Below are 12,859 nucleotides of genomic sequence, written 5' to 3' on the forward strand. Positions count from 1 at the left end.
ATTCACGAGACGTGGGGTTTATAACTGCGGAGCCGCGCAATACCGGCTATTCTACATATAGATCAGCACGACCGAAATAGCAACCACAGCTCGATCAATACTCACGCGGACAGATAGTACCACACCATGCCGTTGATCCACCGCCACCATTCTGACGACGACGCGGATAGCTTGGAGGAGACGCAAGTGCGGACAACGGAGAAGAAGCCAAAGTCACGGCGGCCGCCGAGTATGTTGCACCTAGTTGTTTGTTGGCAAGCTGGAATACTGGTTGTCACGGATTCTAATAGCGCATTTCGATAGACACTGCATTTAGACAGCAACGATTAAAAGCATGGCAGTAAGTAGACTTTGTGTCTTTAGAATCGCTCTGTGCTCTGGTAGTAGAGACGACTAACCGTGCGACCAGGCCGATTCTGACGCCAAAGACTGTCTTGCCGATTTTCTTCGCTGTCGGCATCATATTCGCACCAATTGGCGCTCTGCTTCTATGGGCGAGCTATAGAATCCAGGAAATAAACATAGACTACACCTACTGCGCCGACGCCGGCCCAGACTTTGCACCGATCCCAACCCCGTACGTGAGCTCGCACTTTCGCAGCGGCGCACCGGAGCAAGCCGCCCAGTGGCGAACCTACGTGAACGAGAGTGCGCCAACAGGCCAGCAAAGTTATTGCCGCATACGATTCGCGGTCGAGTCCGAAATGTCCTCGCCAATCTTGGTATACTATCGTCTCACGAATTTTTACCAGAACCACAGACGATATGTACAGTCCATTGACGAGGACCAGATTGAAGGCAAAGCCAAGAGTGCGGCGGATTTAAAGAGTGATGATTTGTGTAAGCCGTTAATTGTCAATGATGAGGGCAAGCCGTACTATCCGTGCGGGCTGATCGCCAATTCGTATTTCAACGATACTTTCTCGTCACCGGTTTTCATGGGAAATGTCGACATTGGCTCGCCCTTTACAACCGATAATGTGACGTATGAGATGACGGACGAGGGCATTGCGTGGTCGAATGACAAGAAGCGCTTCAAAAAGACCCAGTACAATGCATCCGAAGTTGTTCCGCCACCAAACTGGGTATTATCTTATCCTGACGGATACACCGACGAGAACCTGCCCGATATTTCCCAGTGGGAGTCCCTCCAGAACTGGATCAGAACGGCGGGCCTGCCGACGTTCAGCAAACTTGTTCTGCGAAATGACAGCACGCCAATGCAGGTCGGCATCTACGAAATGGACATTGGCTTGCGTTTCCCAACCACCGTCTACGGAGGCACCAAGACCCTCGTCATATCCACTCGCTCCGTCGTCGGTGGCCGAAACCCGTTCTTGGGCATCGCGTATCTGGTCGTCGGCGGATTATGTGTCGTCCTTGGACTATTGTTCACGCTCCGGCACCTCATCAAGCCTCGAAAGCTCGGCGACCATACTTACTTGTCGTGGAACAACGAGAACGGAAACTAGAAAAGTGATTTCCCCACGCATGATCTGTCGTCCATGGTTACCTTTGTTTATTTCTATTTTGTAATATTTGTGACGATTCATCAATTGGCTTTGCGACTATGTTTGGCTCGTATTCCCTGAAATTTTTTTCGCAGTTACTTTCCGGTTACAGTACCACTGCACTATCATTATAATGTAACGACTCTTTTTGTGCTTTTTGTAGTGTTCATTGTATGGTTTTTTTTTCCAAGCGTCGTATATATTAATTAGATGGCAGTTAAAAAGCAGTTGGAAATTATTTATCGCATGCATTTGAAGTGATTTTTTTAACTGCCGAAGTCACGGACTCTGGGCCTAGTTACTTACTGATTTTGGGTGGTACTTGACGTTGCGCAGTGCGCGAGCCGGGCATTCGAAATAGTAATAGATAGATGTAAGCGGACAAGCAGATGGACACTTATGGAATTGCCCAGGGCAGGCTAAGTTCTTAACTATATATAATTGCGTACCTGACCGAACGCGTTTGATTGATGTCAAGATAATACTGCTGTTTATGCCAACTGTATTGCCAACCTCCCCGAATTATATGTCTAAGAAACATACGACAAAACCATCACAAATCTAAAAGTACAAGAGCCACGCTGTAAGCAACCTATATCTATGAACCCATGCGGTCTTTCCGTTTAGCAGTCAACCTCTTTAATAAATCCGACGACCCTCGCGTATTGTTGTCGTCGTCGTCGTCATCGTCCTCGATATCACTGCTAGAATCCGGTCGAGTCGTAAGGATTGCAGCACCGTCATCTTCTCCATCGTCTTCGTCTTCGTCCTCTTCCTCACCTTCTCCATCCCGGACGATAAACCCACCTAAATCATCTTCCTCCTCCGCCTCTCTTCTCCTTATCTCCTCCCGCGCCCGACGCCGCCTCTCTCGCCTCTGTCGTTCTTCAGCTGGATTCATCAATGCAGCAGGCGCATGATGTTGCCGCTGCTCAGTCGAGGTTAGTAACCGCTCAATATCCGCCAGCCGCGCCTCCTTGCTCTTCGTTGCCTTGCGTCCGTCGTTCAACGCTCGTTCAACCAGCTCGACCTTCTCATCCTGAATCGCAATAACCCGCTGCTCAATACTGTTCTGCATCACAAGCCGAAACACGTTCACCGGCCTCGTCTGCCCCAACCGATAACACCGATCGACAGCCTGGCGCTCCTGGGCAACGTTCCACCACAGGTCACTAATAATGATCTGGCTCGCGACAGTCAAGTTCAAGCCCGTGGACGAGACCGCGAGGGAGGCGAGCATGACCGTAATGCGCTTGTCTTGGTTGAGCGTCAGGATCGCGTTGTCACGCTCGGGAACTGTCATCTGGCCGTCGATTCGAGTGAACCCGATGCCAGCTTCGACGAGGCGAACTTGAATTATATCGAGGAACGAAGTCCATTGCGAGAATACGATTGTCTTGACGGGTTTGTCGTCCCGAGCCGCTGAGTCGTTTTGCTCTTTGGTCTCTGCAATATCGTTAGTCGTGACCTAACCTACAAACTATAGACAAAGAGCCCATACTTTTCAGAATCCTCATAATTGCCTCAACTTTGCTACTGCTATCCTCAGCAACTACTGTATCATTCGACTTTGTCTCGTCCATGGGCGCCACCAGCCAGTGCCTAGGGTCGCCGAGCTGTGCACGGCACATTGGGCACGGCTGCCCAGCTTTGATGACATCCTCAATGCAATCCTTCCCAAATATATGCTTGCATAGCGTAATTCTCGGGTCATGCAGTGTCTCGAAACAAATAGGACATTCCTCTTCATTATCGATGGCGGCCTGCAACAGAAGTTGCAATGCCAAGACACCGTCGTGTGTAGCCTCCACGACCGGCTTGTCCGCGATGTCAGCAACACCGCGTATTCGCTCACCGCACAGTGCTTTGTGGTTGCAGATCTGACGGAGACGGAGAAGAGCTTCGAGGAGATAGATGTACTTTGTTCTGCCTTCGCCTTCCCTGGCGTCTCGATACTTTTCCATGACGCCTTGCGCTTCGCGTTCCATGGCGTCATAGACTTGTCGCTCGGCCTTTGTCCATTCGATTGTATGCATGTATTCATTTAATGGAGGGAGGTTCAAGTTGACTATTGTATGCATGGACTTGAGACGGCGGAGGCAGAGTGTCATCATGAGCGCCTGTAACCGCGTCTCTGACTCGCCATCCTTGAGATTAAATCCGCGGGTTATAACCCTTTCAAACACAGCGCGATCTGTAAGACCACCCGACATCTTGAAAAACCTGACAAGCGAGAATAAATCTTGCAGGGAGTTCATAATCGGCGTACCTGTAAGTGCCCACCGAGAGTATGCGTCGATGCGGAGAACGCCCAAAGCGACCTTGGTCGTAGGGTTCCGGATGATGTGTGCTTCGTCAAGAATCACGCGGCGCCAGGCTTGCTCAAATATGCGCATGTTCTTTGGTGTTCGTTTGACCGGCCTAAGGTTCTCGGGATCCGCCAACGCTTCCATCTCTTTATACTCTGACGTGACGCTACCGTAGGATGTAATAACGACATCGTAGTCTGCAAACCTGACATTCGGAATCTTTTTGTTGCCGTGCCACACCAGCACCCTCAACGGACTATCTGGATCCACATGGGCGCGAATCTGGCCCGACCAGTTTGACATTAATCCAACCGGCGCGAGAATCAACGATGGCAGGCCAACGTACTTTTGCGGCGTAGTGTCAGTCTTGATAAGCCCCTTTCGCACTGCGACTTGCGGATCATTGCAGATAAGCGATATAAGCTGAAGAGTTTTGCCGAGACCCATATCGTCCGCCAGACACCCGCCGCTGAACAGTTGCGGCGATTCGGTCTGGAAATTCGTCATGCGGTTCCAAAACCTGTTTCCACGGACCCACGTCCAGAATTGTGTCGGCGTCTTTTTGGATAAATGTGGATGTTCGTGCTGTAATAGCCATCCAAGTCCTTGTAACTGATAATCAAGCATCTTGGTCGCGATGCGGGGTGGTTGGGACGCCTTGGGCAGGTTCTTCAACGTGTCCTCGGTGTGACCGTACCGTGCGTTTGAGAAGCCACGAGCGTTGGCTTCTCCTACTTCGCCAATTAGCTCCAGAGGAAGTCCGTATGGATTTTCGACGTCGACGGGACCGTGGATGGCCGCCAAGGGTTCGTTGGCGTACATCGGCGGTTGGCCATTAAGCCCACTAAGTCCAGATATGCCCGGACCAGGCACTGGGCTGGCGATCGAACGTCGATCGCCAAACCCGAGGTTTTGACGAATAGCCGCGACTTCGCGGGACTAGCAGGATTAGCACCTCACTATTTACGTGTAGAGAATTTAGACAATACTCACCACAAATTTGGTTCTGTCATTAGCGAACTCGAGAGAGAGAGGAATCAGGTTATCCCGGTACGTGTAAACTTCCAAATCAAGCGCAACATCGAACCCACCGGGATATCCGACGACCCGTCCCTTGAGCTGAATAGCCCCGCTGTCGCCGTATTTCGCGAGCTTGCGTGCCATGTCGCGTGGAAGATGACCAACTTGCTGGCCGCTCATGTTATCAACGCGAAACGCGTTGCTGTCGTACTGATTATATTTATCGCGGGCCACATTGACCTATCGAACCGTGTTAACACTCGGCATCGCTCTGCCCCGCGCAGACAGAGAAAGAACACTCACCATATCGCCACTCATAATAGCCCCGTTGTAATGTTGCAACCCCACGATCTTGGTTTCAAGCACCCCCAGTAACGCGTCATGTCGACGTGGACCAGTCCCCGCCTTCTTCACTGGATCATTTAGCTTCAACATATCAGCAAACGAATACTTCGGCCTCTGCAGTTCCTGTTTCTGGACTGACGACGTGGGTGGTTGTTTCTTTTTCACAGGCGATATAGCAATTAACTGGGTGTCCGTATCCTCGTCGTCGCTCAGCAAGCTAATCAACTCCGGCGGATCATCTTCAATAACAATTACCGGCGCCGCTTTCGACCGCTTCGAACTCTTAAACACCGACGTGTCGAACGGCAACGGCCGCCGCTTCTCGTTCATAACGCCGTCATCACCACCAGCAGCAGCGGCAACAGACGTCGCGGCCGGTCCCGGCACGTCCACCACGCGCGGACCAGGCGTGCTGGGCATCCCCAATGGCGTGGATGGCGACGATACACTTTGCGAGGTACTCGACGCAGTTGATGTCGGGGAGGAGGTGCCAGTCATGGTCTTGTTGTGTGTGTTGGTGGACAAGTGTTTGGGCGGCGCGTTCCTGCTTCTAGGAAGTAACATCTCGCCACGAGCCGCCCGCATTTAGGCCCTAACCCACAACGCAGAGCATCAACAAAGCTGAATTCCAGAGCTTAAAGCGTTTTGAGTCTTTCTACTGATATCCGCTTATCTAGCGCAGACAATAGTCGACTGAGGCGCCACCATCTAAGCATATCGTAATATATGGCTGTGAAAACGGTCGGTAAATTCAGAATTGACTATTTGGACTAAAATCCACGTAGTTGATGGTGCAGAGACAGATTAACTCAATCGACGACCACATTCAACTCGTATGGCATTCATTGAAAACCGCTTAAGGTCACAGTTGCGAGCAATTGCAATGGTCCAGCTGGTGACTACGAGCAGATGTCAATTCAAATACAGGATTCCTTGCTATACATTACACGAAACGAACGATAGAAATACAAAAGCCAGCCCAACCATCAAACTTATCTCAAACTAAGTAGTAAACTCCACCATATCCCGATTTGACACTACATCATAGCCTCCATGGCAGTAATCCTCTTCTCTTCATCCGTCAACCACTCCTCCCGTCGCCCCAGATCAAACAACGTCAACGTACCCAATGCTGCTTCTGCTGCCGACCGCTGCTCGCGGTTCCACACGTCGACTCTCTTACTCTTGGGAAGGCCAACCCAATTATCGTAAGCGACTTTGGCCTTAGATGCCCAGTCGAGATATCGATCATCATCAATATGCATCGACGGGTCCAAGTTCAAGTATAACTGATTATACGTCTCCTGGGTCGGCGGATCATGCGGCCACTGCGATGGCGGCAAAAAGTACAGGACCATGTACGGAAACGACGGGTGGGGCGGCAACGCAGGCAAACCTAGTCTGTTTAGAAAGTTCCCCTTGGCCTCTTCCCTCGCACGGCCTGTGCGCTCTTTCTCTTTCCGACGGAGCTTCGCGCGTTCCTTGACTTCATCGCGAGCATTGTACTCCTTTGCACGGCGCGCACGTCGAGCTTTAATCTCAACGATATCGCCGCGCCGCTTTACATCGCCTCTAAGCTGGTCGACTTGCTCAGCCGGGTGCAATCTTGTGCCCCGCTTGAGGTCGAGATGGCGGCCAAGCGAGCCAGGGTGCGAGAACGTCTTGTGGCAGAAAATGCACGTTTTCTTAGGGTCAATCTCGTCCTGCGCGCCGGCGTTAAGGCCAATGGCCGGGTCGATTGCAGCAGCGGCAGCGACTGCAGCCGACATGTTCATGTGGTGCGGATGATGGTGATGGTGCATGCCTGCGGTCGGGTCTTGGGGACCGCCGATGCCGGCGAGGTTCGCGGCGAGGGCAGAGTCGACGTCCATAGTCTAGCTGCGGCATGTCAGATACTGTGTCCGTCGAACAAACGGGGGAAGACAAAGATCGCGGTGTCTCCCCGGATGAAGAACTTACATCAAAACAATCGTCGCACTCTTCAAACGCGTAAACCCAGACAGAAACCCAAGAAAAACGTCAAGACAGTTAGGATGCTATCCGTCTGTAGAAAAAATAGACGATGAGGGAGAGTTGGCGCGGATGTGGTATTGTGTTTGGAACCGTCGCGGCGAAAATGGCTTAACTGGCAAAACATGCCAGAGGAGGGGCGGACGGGCTTTTATGATCGTCTTGGGCCGGTCGTGATGGTGGCGCAACTGGCAAACTGACTCTGCAGTTGATGCGTTATCCGTGCGTCGGAACCATGCAGTTTGGGCATTTTCTGCCGCGCCCCACCGAGCCCTGATAGGCCGCCTACGGCCGAGGCCCACTCGCGATTGTGCCGCATGTGACTTAATGTTGAGAGCGTTGCGCCGCTAAACCGGTTTTGGTGCAGTTGCACCGCAGTCACGTCAGTTGTGGCGCAAGTGGAAATCCGAAGTTGTCCTCGACTCCTCGTATTCGGATCCTGCTCGACTTGACGCGTCCGCGACCAATCGAGGCAACTGCAATGCCTGGTATAACCTCTCGTTTGTATGCGATGGCCACCTTCAACCACGAATAGACCGCAGACACGCGCCATCTGATTCGTGCAATTAGGCGAGGCGGGGAAGAAAGAAACATCACAGTGCGCTTGGCAGGTGACTGAGCCTCGACCCTGCAGATTCGGGTTAGGACTTGTTGGGTGGGGCGAAAGACTATGAGCAAGGGTTTCGGCTACTAAAATGGGCCCCACGTGTGTTATACTTTTGTCGACGTAATGTACAAATATGCGCAGGGATTTTCTATTTGTTATGGGTCGTGACCCGGGCGCGCCTCGGGTCGGTGGTCCGGGATTATTCAAGCTTATAATATGCACCGACATCAACCCATTCTATTACTGTATAATCAAAAGTGCACAACTGTTAACCATTCCAAAAATCTGCCAATCATTATCATATCCCAATAAAAAAACTCCAGACCAGATCCCAATTTATATTACATACCACCCTACTCCAAATGTAGAATACGCAGGAGATCGTACCGATGCATGATGTACCGGTTCCACTTCCCAACAATCCAAAAGGAAAGAGTCACGACGCTGACGGCAAGCTGGACGGCTCCTATAATGGTAAAAACTTTCTTGACTCCTGACTCAAGGAGCCACGGGTACGCTCGGTCCGTGAGTGCAAAACTGAACAGGTTCTTGAACAAGAGCATGCTGACAAAAGCTTCAATCTGAATATCCCGGTGGGCGTCTGTGATGTACGAAGCTGACGCGACCGCGCCGAGGATCATGCCGCATGTCTCGAGACCAAAGAAGAAAGGCGGCAGGTACAGCGAGTATTTGTACATATCTGACGAAATGTAGCCGAAGCCCCAGACGCCGATACAACCGCAGATCATCTGTGGGATGACAAGAAGGATGCGGAATTCCGGCTCGTAGATGTTGTTGTTGTGTCGCGAGAGCCATTTCGCGCAGAAATCGGACAGGACGCCGGCCAGCACGAATCCGACGATGGCACCGACGAACGCGCCCGTGTACATGTACCCGACCTCTACTTCGTCGAACCATAATGGCGGCCCCATGAATACAGCGGCCAAAACGACGCCAATCAAGGCGGTCCAGGCGATCAAGGTGCCCTGCGTCAAGCATCCCCAGATTATAGCTGGATGCAAGAAGAGTGCGAACGGCCGCAAGAATATTTTCCACAGAGGGCGAGCGGTTTTACTGCCGGAAAAAAGCCTCAGCGAATACAAGTAAGACTCTTTTTGCTCGTGCTGCCCGGCCGAAGCTGTTTTTTCCTTGTCGTCGTCGGCCACGTCGGAGTTGGTGATCGATTCTGGAGCAGCCTCCGCGGCAACATCTTCTCCGACAACATCGGTGTCGAGCCGTTTGTCGCGGTTATACACGTGTTCAGGGACAAACAAAATCACGAGAACCAGTGTGACAGACGAGAAGATGACGACGAACCAGAACATCCAGTGCCATCCCATGCGCTTCGTAATGGTACCCGTAATGATCGGAGTCAGGAACGTGGTTCCAAAGATAGACAAGCTGACGAGCGCGAGTCGGACACCGCGCTGGTGAACAAAGTACATGTCGCCGACGGACGCGAAGACGGCGACTTCGAATGGGGCGAGGGCGACGCCCTGCAAGATGCGTGCCCCCAGCAAGGATTTGTAGGACGTGGCAACCGCGGCCCAGGCCGAAGAACCGACGAGGACAGCGGACGCAAACACGTAGGGGAAGCGCTTGCCGTACTTCACGAAGATTGCGGTGACGAAGACGGATGCGATTGCGGCGCCGACCAGATGCCAGCCCGTGAGGAGTGCGATCCGCTGGAAGTTCTCCTTAAAGTAAAGCACGAGCACGATTGTGGAGGAAGCCAGAATGGGAGAGACGGTTGATGCCATGATAGACTCGAGACATATGATGAAGAGGACAAAGTCTTTCTTTCTGGTGGTCCAATTGAGTGGGTCATTGGGCGAATCTGATGGCTGCGGAACGAGGATTATATTTCCCTGACGCTTGAGGTTCGCGGACGGGAACTGGTCAATGCCATGGATGGCTTCGTAGAGGTGGACAGTGCCAGGCACACGCTCATGTGCAGCGAGCTTTGGATCAAGGATCCCGAATGGCATTGTTTGTATGGCGCTAATGAGCAGTGTAGGCAGGTCGGTAAAGCAGTAGTGATTGCAGCAGACACATATTTATTGGTGACAAACAAGCCTTTTTGACAGAGATCGTTCGGTCGGACATAAAGAAACCCGAGCACTAGTAGTAATTCGGGTCAATGCCAACATTAGTTACGGCTTCTATTTTGGGTGCGTTGCTAAGTAGGCGAAGTGGCTGACCCATGCGATTGTTTGCGATAAGTGTCGGGCGTTGGCTCGATGGGGCCATGCGGCTGCAACGTAGCAACGCGGCTAGCCATAAGCAGTTTTGCTAAGCTCGAGGTCGACATAACCACTAGCTATCTATAGGAATGGCTTAGGTTACTGTCTCCTCCATGCTGCTATTTCCTCCCCAGTGTTATTGAACTCTGTTCGTCTGGCATGTCAAATGTTTCGCTTGGCCGAATGCCATGGTTTGCCCCACTCTTGTTTCCTCCTCGAGTTCCTCTTCCCTCTGCTCTAATATATATCTACTCTTTGTTCTACTCCACTTAGCTCTAGTCAATTAATTGCCTGTATACCGTTACAATGCGATTCCTAACTGTCGCCGCCGCTATCTCCGGCCTCATCGCCGTCGTTTCTGCCCAAAGTTTGTCCGATCTCCCGCAATGCGCTCAAGTATGTCCCGTCTCCATCTGAGCCAATTAAGATATCGCTAACAAAACAGTCCTGCGCCGGCACCGCCATTTCATCCACTGGCTGTAATGGGTTCGACATCGCCTGCTTCTGTAGGGCCGATGCGTTCATAAGGACTATCGCGTCCTGTGTTTCGGCTGCATGCGACTCAGCTGATCAACAAACAACCGTCGCTTTCGCAGAGAGTTTGTGCCAGTCTGCCGGCGTCACTCTTTCCGGCGTCGAGTCCTTGCTCACGGCCGCCGCGACGTCGTCTTCTGCTCCCGCGACGTCTTCTGTCGAGACATCTTCGTCTGCGCCAGTCACTTCGTCCGAGGTCTCCACTTCGGCTTCCCCGTCCTCGACTGAGTCGTCCTCCTCGATGATGTCTTCTACTTCTTCTTCCATGGTGTCGTCCTCCATGATGTCTTCCTCAATGATGATGTCGTCCTCCATGATGTCCTCTTCCAGGATGTCATCGTCGGCCGCGCCCACCTCGTCCGCGTCGACCATGTCGACCATGCGGTCTTCGTCCTCCCCAGCCTCGAGCTCAACCGTGGGATCGTCCACGGCATCCACGTCGGCTTCGGTCGCCGCCGCCGCCGCGACTTCTACCGGCGCTGCCAGCCTCCTCGCCCCCGTTAGTCTCGGCTCTCTCTCGCTTGCGGGCCTAATCGCAGCTATGTTTTTCTAAGCGCTTTTAGTGTGTAATTAAGTGCGAAATCGAACGTATGTCGGTGTAGGCGAATACCATGGATTATAATTGCACAAATAAAAATAAGCTCTTATCATTATTTTATAAATATATATGAAATATCCACTATAACATACGACCACAACGCACATACGACATAACTATAACAAGCGGAACAAATAACTTACGAAACGACGAACAAGTTACGATTCTTTATCTTTAATCCTTGAGCTCCTCATCGCCGTCCGCATCCTTCTTAGCCTCTGACTCCGCTGGCGCTGATTCCTCCAGATCACTAGTCCAGAGCGTCAGGTTATCCCTAAGCAACTGCATGATCAGCGTAGAGTCTCGGTAGCTCTCCTCAGACAATGAGTCCAGCTCGGCGATAGCGTCGTCGAACGCCTGCTTCGCGAGATGGCACGCGCGGTCCGGCGAGTTCAGAATCTCGTAGTAGAACACAGAAAAGTTGAGCGCGAGGCCGAGACGGATCGGGTGCGTGGGCGTCAGGTCCGTCTGCGCAATGTCGGTCGCGGTCTTGTACGCATCGTGCGCGGCAGTAGCTGCCTCTTTCCGCTTCTCGCCGGACGCAAACTCGGCCAGATAGCGGTGATAGTCTCCTTTCCTGACCACGATATCAGCATCATACATCACAATAGTGAACGGACAAAATAATAATACTCGAACGTACATCTTATAGTAGAACACCTTGGACTCTCCGCTCTCAGCCTGCGGGATCAGGTACTCGCTCAGCACTGCCAAAACATCCCCGCATACGTCCTCGAGCTCGCTCTCGATCTTGGAGCGGTACTCTCGGATCTGCGAAACATGGTGCTCAGAGCCCTTGGCCTCTTCCTTCTGCTCGATCGACGAAATAATTCGCCAGCTCGCGCGGCGGGTGCCAATCACGTTCTTGTAGGCAACCGAGAGAAGATTACGCTCGTCCACAGACAGTTCCGCGCCGAGCTTCATTCGTTAGGACCTACAATAATAGTAGAACTGTAGCAAGACTGTCACTCACCTTGGCGACGTCCTTCATGTACGTGACCATCTCTGCTGCATTTTAGTATAATCTCTTCTGAATACAATGCATTCCATTTGCATACCATCATATCGTTCGGCCTGCTCGCAAAGCCTGGCAAGAAAGGTCTTTGTTTCTCTCTGCAAGTACAGTCAGTATTATTCGACTTAATTGCACAACTCCACAGATCAGACTCCATATATCCTAAGCCTCGGCAAGCGCCGAGCACGCGCGACATCTGCAATCGCACCGCGCCCATGTCATCCTCATTATGTTCTTATTTGTTTCGCTGGTTCGCTTTCTATGTATAATTACGTACGCGGCATCATTCGCGATGTCTCGCACATGCACACAGAGTTCGAAGCACCACACAGAAAATCCAAACAATAACTTCTGCGGACTGAAGTACTTCTATCAAGTGTTTCGTTTCCGTAAATCAAACGCTATGGCGACGACTTTATCAATAGTTGCAAACATGCGCAAGCAGCAGGCTAGCATGTGCGCGTCTTTGGCGCGCTATTCGGTGATCGACGACCCATCAGATCGCACAACGCCGCGCAAACAGTAGGCGTTGCGGACAACCAGAATGATCGGCGGGAAGGAAATAGAGAAAATAATGCAGTTGACACTTACTTCAGAAGTCATGGTGGATAGAGGGAGTGATGAGGGTGATCGTTCGAATGTTTTCTCCGCTGCGACTTAAGGTTGA

The 12,859-nt window shown here is 51.8% G+C and overlaps 7 protein-coding genes across 7 annotated transcripts; 3 read left to right on the plus strand and 4 right to left on the minus strand.

Annotated features, from left to right (window-relative positions):
• Window positions 1-40: 40 nt before the first annotated feature.
• On the plus strand, window positions 41-1,520 carry POJ06DRAFT_81059 (ligand-effect modulator 3 family). The gene is made up of 3 exons (XM_056191594.1): window positions 41-229; window positions 304-340; window positions 410-1,520. The coding sequence occupies exons 1-3, from the start codon at window positions 127-129 to the stop codon at window positions 1,470-1,472; spliced, it is 1,203 nt and encodes a 400-aa protein (XP_056045750.1). The 5' UTR covers window positions 41-126; the 3' UTR covers window positions 1,473-1,520.
• Window positions 1,521-1,997: 477 nt separating this feature from the next.
• Window positions 1,998-5,703, minus strand: POJ06DRAFT_207975 (SNF2 family N-terminal domain-containing protein). The gene is made up of 4 exons (XM_056185398.1): window positions 5,144-5,703; window positions 4,814-5,080; window positions 3,013-4,759; window positions 1,998-2,957 (listed from the first exon to the last, which is right to left on the minus strand). Exons 1-4 carry the CDS (start codon window positions 5,681-5,683, stop codon window positions 2,110-2,112), a joined length of 3,402 nt encoding a protein of 1,133 aa, XP_056045751.1. The 5' UTR covers window positions 5,684-5,703; the 3' UTR covers window positions 1,998-2,109.
• Window positions 5,704-5,999: 296 nt separating this feature from the next.
• Window positions 6,000-7,201, minus strand: POJ06DRAFT_81082 (uncharacterized protein). Its single transcript, XM_056191595.1, has one exon. The coding sequence runs from the start codon at window positions 7,054-7,056 to the stop codon at window positions 6,223-6,225; it is 834 nt and encodes a 277-aa protein (XP_056045752.1). The 5' UTR covers window positions 7,057-7,201; the 3' UTR covers window positions 6,000-6,222.
• Window positions 7,202-7,998: 797 nt separating this feature from the next.
• POJ06DRAFT_249329 (major facilitator superfamily domain-containing protein) lies at window positions 7,999-10,055 on the minus strand. Its single transcript, XM_056187152.1, has one exon. The coding sequence runs from the start codon at window positions 9,788-9,790 to the stop codon at window positions 8,156-8,158; it is 1,635 nt and encodes a 544-aa protein (XP_056045753.1). The 5' UTR covers window positions 9,791-10,055; the 3' UTR covers window positions 7,999-8,155.
• A 24-nt stretch (window positions 10,056-10,079) lies between these two features.
• On the plus strand, window positions 10,080-11,211 carry POJ06DRAFT_249331 (uncharacterized protein). The gene is made up of 2 exons (XM_056187153.1): window positions 10,080-10,441; window positions 10,491-11,211. Exons 1-2 carry the CDS (start codon window positions 10,352-10,354, stop codon window positions 11,130-11,132), a joined length of 732 nt encoding a protein of 243 aa, XP_056045754.1. The 5' UTR covers window positions 10,080-10,351; the 3' UTR covers window positions 11,133-11,211.
• Window positions 11,212-11,351: 140 nt separating this feature from the next.
• On the minus strand, window positions 11,352-12,101 carry POJ06DRAFT_193939 (14-3-3 domain-containing protein; the record flags this gene model as incomplete). Its single annotated transcript, XM_056184934.1, has 2 exons — window positions 11,352-11,754; window positions 11,821-12,101. 2 exons carry the CDS (start codon window positions 12,099-12,101, stop codon window positions 11,352-11,354), a joined length of 684 nt encoding a protein of 227 aa, XP_056045755.1.
• Window positions 12,102-12,209: 108 nt separating this feature from the next.
• On the plus strand, window positions 12,210-12,777 carry POJ06DRAFT_81120 (uncharacterized protein). The gene has a single exon (XM_056191596.1). The coding sequence runs from the start codon at window positions 12,422-12,424 to the stop codon at window positions 12,716-12,718; it is 297 nt and encodes a 98-aa protein (XP_056045756.1). The 5' UTR covers window positions 12,210-12,421; the 3' UTR covers window positions 12,719-12,777.
• The last annotated feature ends 82 nt before the right edge of the window (window positions 12,778-12,859 follow it).

Source organism: Lipomyces tetrasporus (assembly GCF_029532465.1).
Source record: "Lipomyces tetrasporus strain NRRL Y-64009 chromosome Unknown POJ06scaffold_3, whole genome shotgun sequence".
NCBI classification, from domain to species: Eukaryota; Fungi; Ascomycota; class Lipomycetes; order Lipomycetales; family Lipomycetaceae; genus Lipomyces; species Lipomyces tetrasporus.